This window comes from Ruditapes philippinarum, unplaced genomic scaffold, assembly GCF_026571515.1.
Source record: "Ruditapes philippinarum isolate M1 unplaced genomic scaffold, ASM2657151v2 ctg12236_1_1_1_1, whole genome shotgun sequence".
NCBI classification, from domain to species: Eukaryota; Metazoa; Mollusca; class Bivalvia; order Venerida; family Veneridae; genus Ruditapes; species Ruditapes philippinarum.
The window spans coordinates 16,837-23,239 of NW_026855410.1; the positions used below are offsets into that span (position 1 = coordinate 16,837).

Sequence of the window (6,403 nt, forward strand, 5' to 3'; positions counted from 1 at the left end):
ATAGAGTATGATATATAAATATAAGTACTTTAGCTTTGTAGCCAATGCCCTTGATATAGGATCATTTGCCAAACAATTCCAATGACATGGATTATTATATAGAAACAAATGATATGCATTTATTATTGATGATAAAAATAAAATTGGAATACTCGGGGATTTTGTTGGGTTTTACGTAGCACCAACACTGTCAAGGTCATATGGCGACTTTCCAGTTTTTTCGGTATAGATTGACCTATGGTGCACCTCCGTGCAAAAGTAGAACCATGTACGTTCCGTAAACTGGTGGGATAGCTTCCTCTTGAAATAATACAAAATTTCTGTTGAAGAATTTACATGCATAGGGGCAGGTTGTGACAGTCAATACTTTACCATCTCCGTCAGGACCAAACTTTTCTTTTTTTGAGCCGATTGTTATTTCAATAATTTTGTTGGAGTCTGCGAAGATATAGAAAGGGGTAATGAGTGTCCCTGGTACGCCCAACCTCCGATACAGGTTGAAAAAATAATATCCCTTATCCGCTATACCAGTCTCAATCTTCTTTGAATATCAAAAAATACTATACTATACTTTGGCACATGTAAAATTGAAAATTAGTCTTTTATTATTTAATTTCCATCTTGCTCAGCAATACCAAATGAAAGAATAAAACATCCGCTCGGATGTATTAGTTATAACAATTCACTTATATTACTTTTTGATATAAACAAAACAATGATCTATATCCTTTAGAAACATCATCAGAGAGATGATATTCAAGAAATACATTTTTGTCCCGTTGAAAGATTACTGGAAGCAAATGAAACGGATATTACAAATTTATGAATCAAATAGCATGACTAGCATGTCACAAATATGTTATTATTAATCACTTTCGAGTCCGCTTCCTGGAACCAACCGGTACTGGTGTCATACATGTATGAAAAACATGATCTTGACCCAAGAAGTTTGACAAACAGACACCTTAAACATTTAGCACTACTCTCCATTTTGTCGTCACAGCTTTGCATTTGTTGTGGTGTTAAATTTCTGTAACTGTTCCTAAAAAAGAATGAGGGTTATTTAATTTTTTGTTATGTAATGTTTTTTTTTCATAGTTTGCTAAGTGGTTAAAATGATTATATAATGGAGGAAAGATCTAATGCCAGGATGCCACCACGCTTTGAATGCAAAGGGGAATAAAACGCAATATGAAATTTAACGATGCTTTTTTACTAAATAAACTTCTTAACAACTACATATAACTGTCACTGTAAAAAACAACTTATTTCATTTGTCTGCAAATTACAGCCAACCAGAATTTAAAAATGCTTTAGGATTTTCATTTATTTGTATAACTACTCTAATAGATAGATAATGATTCAGGTAAATGTGTATATTAAATTATTATAACATTTTTCTACAAAGTAAGGAAAAAATCAAAATACTACTTTGAAACTTAACATATCTATAAACATATATAAATTCAAAATCAATGACTTGTTTCAAGTGTACTGGTAAAGAACCCCTTCTTATCTTTGTATATAACACAAAAAAAATCTTAGGCCAAAATAATGACGTAAAAAACATTATAAAAATATAAGTTTTACAAAAACTCAATAAATCAAACTTAGTAAAATAGTCAACAAGTTGAGAATGAAATGTCCATAAAACAATACATAATCAATGTCACTAAGTTTCAACATAAACATAATTCTAAGTTAAAATTTAAGGCCTTATGTCTTAGTAACGATATTCTTGAAGATTCAATATGATATACTTCCTGAGAAATATTATGAATTATTATGTAATAATTTGATAAAAAAGTGTAAGCTAGAATCCAACAAAACAGCCCTCCTCTAAAAAACGGGTAATAACTCTAGCTGCCATTTAAGATGTCAAAAAAATTTGACAGAGTTTAAACCGCCTTCGTGGTCGAGGGGTTAGAGTCGATGTCTTCTAATCCAGTTACCTCTCTGGTTGGGTTCGATCCCCGGGAGATGCTTTGGTAGTTTAGCGCGGAGAGGAAGGTAGTCTTGTACTGGTGTAACTCTCCAGGAACGAAGGTTAGGAAGCTACCCGCCTATATGACTGAAATACTGTAGGGAAAAAGGCGTAAAATGAAACAAACAAAAGACAGATTTTAAAATATTGCATTCATATGGCATGAATACTAAAATGATCCCTCCCATTTCCCGTTGAAAGTAAATTTGGATGTGAAAAGGCCACATAAAACTTGTCATTTTCCTTCAGCTGAAATGCTGCACCAACGTTGATTGACTGTTCACTTTGTTCATCAGGTATTTGACACACGGCATGAACATTCTCAACAATAATGACCTCACTTCTTTGTTTCACCTGAATAACTTGAAGTTTCACAAGTTTGTTCACATCGTCTGAAAAGCTTCCGACATTCATTCTGATTGTAAGTTGTACATTAATAAAATATTGACCGGATTTCTTGATAGAAATCGCTCCTTCTTCGACTATATACTGTACATCGCTGCCGAACCTTATATCCGACTTCCAGAATATCTTTGAGCTTTCACCTGGAATAGTAAAAAAATATATCTTTGATGATGTGAGAAATACAATGTTTGTTTCCTGTTTAAAATTTAAAGCAGCCTTTAGTTTTTCTAAAGGTTAACAATTATGTTAGTTTTAGATAATTATTGTTAAATCGAAAGAATTAGGGTTGGAAGTGAAATTTGCAGACAAAAATACATAAACAATAAGGAAACTTCTCGATACCTCTATTCTCCTGCTCCGCTCTCTATATTTAAATTACATTAGCGGACAATTCGTTTCCTTATCTATTTTTTGGAACGAACGTCACTTGCGCGTTATAAATAACCCCAGGGATGCTGTTTTTGAAGAAGGCTTAACAGCGATATGATGCACTTTTCCAAGATAAAATTACTATACTACTTTTTGAAACAACATAGAATTGTTTTTCTTACAGAAAATAAAATAAAAAGTTAAGGTCACTTTAATCATACTATTTATACAACTGTTTGCAGACGATGATTGTCGTGTGCATTTTTTATCGTCTTTTACCAAAGCTATTTTTCATCATCAGTATTAAAATCAAATTTAATGTAGTACAAGTATTAGCATTTCCAAAAATGCTTAGAATCGCTGTTCAGCCATGAAAATAGAAATGTTTCATTTCTTGCCAAATACCTTTATTGTGTGTGGTCAGCACATAAAGCCAACAAATGTACTTGATTACTCAGTTAGATTCTGACATATTTGTTTTTGTTCTGTGTCAGAATGTTGGAGATATTGCCCATAAGACAAATATCGCAATAACTAAACGCGTAGAACAATTAGTTAGACTACATGCACTACTTAATCAGTGCATCAATCGGCAAGAATAATAAGCTTCTTGTGTAATTAACAACAGTTACTTGCTTAACATTTAAAATGATGTCTGTAAACATTCTATAAATGGAATTTATGTTCTGCTTTGCAATTTTTTTTATGAAACGGACAATAACTGACATGCTACATTATAGGCATGTTCATGGTATTAAACTCGCTCGGACAAAAAACTTCTTTGAAGTTTGTTTTCTTTAAGTGCCAGATTTTGAAAGAAAACAAAATATACTGTTATTAAGACTACATTCTCTTATCAGAAATGGCATGTAGCAAAACATATTGCAATTGGCTGTGTTTATCCTGCAAGAGACTAAAGACTGGTACTGAGTTCGTACATTGATAATGATATTTTTCAGTTGTACGAATAAGTAACCCGACAAAACAAATGTGTACCATTGGTTCCGACAATATGTAATATTGTAAACTTTTTTATACGGCTTCTGTTAATTAATAAACTATATCAAATGTTATTTTAATCAAAACATGCAGTTATGTAGTAGCTTTTATTTCTTATTTGTTATATATAGGTCATAGAAAGCTTATTTGGTATGTGTTAAAGATTGGTTATTATATATATTCGCGTACAGCTGGATTTATATAAACTTATAACTTTTACTTAGCTAACAAATATGTCAAAATCTTGATATACTGATAATTCAGACGTGGAAATATTAAATATGTAAACAGTTTTACCTGACTTTAATCTTGCTCCTTTGAACTTAAGCTGTATTTTTGATATGTTTCTTTCCTCAATTTCACAGTTGAACATGGTTAGATTTGATAAGTTATGTTCTGAAACAATAATAATAATAATAATAATAATAATAATTATAAAAATGATAACAAAATAATAATAATAATAATAATGATAATAATAATTATAAAAATGATCATGATAATATTTACCAGCGGGTATGACCTATATCATTTGCACATTTAAAACGATACACAAATCAAATTAACTAATATTTTAACATAGCAACTTGACAAAAATGTAAAGTTCAATGAAAGAAAACTAAAGGCTACAAAAATAGTGAATTGAGTATCATCTTAGTGTGAGAAAATTAACATTCACAAATAATTGCCATATGATGATAAACTAAATACTAAATAAACTATTTAATCTCAGAGTTCCAAAAAAGGCATTACTATTTTTTCATATATATAGAGGATATTCAATTTTTTTTTAATGAATAAGGGAACCTTTTTTCATTGAGTGGTAAGAAAATAAATATTTCATGAGTAACAGTAACCACGTGTGTAATATAATAATTTTTATACCACAAGATGAAAATAAGTCCTGTACTTATAGAAAAAACTTGAATTTTCTGTTTATTTTTTTCTTCTCTTTTTCAACATTACAATTTGAAAGTCTTCCCCTTAATTGTTGTGTATTAGCTTCATTTTGAACGAAGAAGTCCGCCACAACACAAGTAAAAATACGGAAAATGAAAATAATGCATTTAATTTATAAGTAATAGATTTCAATATTTCATTTATAAGTATAGATAAAATGTAATATACCAGGGTTTGCATCTTTGTCATATCTTGCTTGAGTCATCTACAAAATTTCAGTAATTAAAGTTGATAGATAACGTTTACTAGATTCAAGACATGTTCATAACTTGATAGTGCTAAAAAAATAATTCAGATTTATTACTTAAACTATTTGTAAAAGCTAGAAAATATATAGAAAGATACAAAGTGATAATGTTACGGTATAGTAATGCTCTTTCGGAAAAGTTCAACTTATTACTATAGAACAAATTGAATGATATAAAAAGACAATGAAAAAGAAAAGCAAATAGAAACAAATAAAAGAAACGAACAGTAAAATCGTTATAAGCTGATTACCTTTGACGCAATAGCATCTATCGCCTTACTAGCTTCAACGCAATATGACCCGTCAATTACAGTCTCCCCTTTCTTGGATTTGAGATGTTCAACCCATTCAGGATTTCCTTTTACAATATTCTCGTTATTGAAACAAAACCTTGTTTCGGTATGTCGTGGCAGGAACCGTTTCACTACTAAAGGTACCAGGACAAGTTCAAGGCATGCTGCTAACACAACCAGTCTGACAAATAACCTTTTCTTTACCTGAAATAAAGACGCAAGAATCGTATCATCATGGGCAGTCTTATCATCATCAGTATTAACAGAGTTAGAGGTTAAAAGGTGAATAAATAACCTTCAAAATACTTAGAAAAATAAAATAATACTTTTTTGCTTTGAATCAGATTTGATATCTTATTGTATAAAATATGCATATTTTGTGTCAACTGTAACTGATATCGTAAATAAACATGCCTATTAACCTAATAAAAACATTATAAGAAGTAGTTTATTGAAAAAAAAAAAAACACTACAGTTACTGATTTTCAAATTACAAATTTCATCTCAATAATCAACAAAGCAGCACGCCTCCAGATTCGCTAATTTTCATGAAAATTTTGAAAATGTTTTTGAATGTATAATATTGTGAAATAACGAAAAGGAAACAATTGACACATTATCAATGGCACTTACAACCCACGTAAAACAAAATAAAAACAAAACAACAATTATTATTTAGAGTCTTTCGAACAATTAAATAGTATATTTAATTAAGTGGTATTTATATACTTAAAGAAAATTTACTTACATTCATGTTCATTTTTAATTAACCCTTGTTATGATTATTTAATACAAATGTTATTCTAAACCGATGATCGAAAACACTTAAATTCTAATTGCTTTATTTATAGTACTGACATAAATTGCTTTATTTATTAACTGATATAACCACGTACCCTGGTTTACATTATTTAAATTTATTGCTGCAGTTATATATTGCAGTTAATAAATTGTATGTAAAATCATGATAGCAAAAAACCCCATTTCTGTTCGTTTATTTCTTCCGGGTACTTATTAGTTTTTAGCCTATTTGTTTTAAATGTATATTTCTTGTTAATCTATGGTACACAGTAGTTGTTTACAACGTTTTTGAAAACATTATTTCTTTATGTTCTGTCATGGTTTGCTTATCACTGATATTTCTAG

General features: G+C 29.9%; 1 protein-coding gene across 1 annotated transcript; it reads right to left on the reverse strand.

Moving 5' to 3' along the window:
- Positions 1 to 1,608: 1,608 nt before the first annotated feature.
- LOC132743190 (uncharacterized) lies at positions 1,609 to 6,017 on the reverse strand. The gene is made up of 5 exons (XM_060731719.1): positions 6,006 to 6,017; positions 5,216 to 5,461; positions 4,886 to 4,922; positions 4,055 to 4,153; positions 1,609 to 2,529 (listed from the first exon to the last, which is right to left on the reverse strand). The coding sequence occupies exons 1-5, from the start codon at positions 6,015 to 6,017 to the stop codon at positions 2,138 to 2,140; spliced, it is 786 nt and encodes a 261-aa protein (XP_060587702.1). The 3' UTR covers positions 1,609 to 2,137.
- Positions 6,018 to 6,403: the final 386 nt, after the last annotated feature.

Excerpts from the sequence above, each read along its gene's own strand:
- LOC132743190 (XM_060731719.1), bottom strand. Across the intron at positions 4,923-5,215 it reads TAGATGCTATTGCGTCAAAG|ATGACTCAAGCAAGATATGA; the intron begins GTAATCAGCTTA and ends GAAATTTTGTAG. Across the intron at positions 2,530-4,054 it reads AGGAGCAAGATTAAAGTCAG|GTGAAAGCTCAAAGATATTC; the intron begins GTAAAACTGTTT and ends TTACTATTCCAG.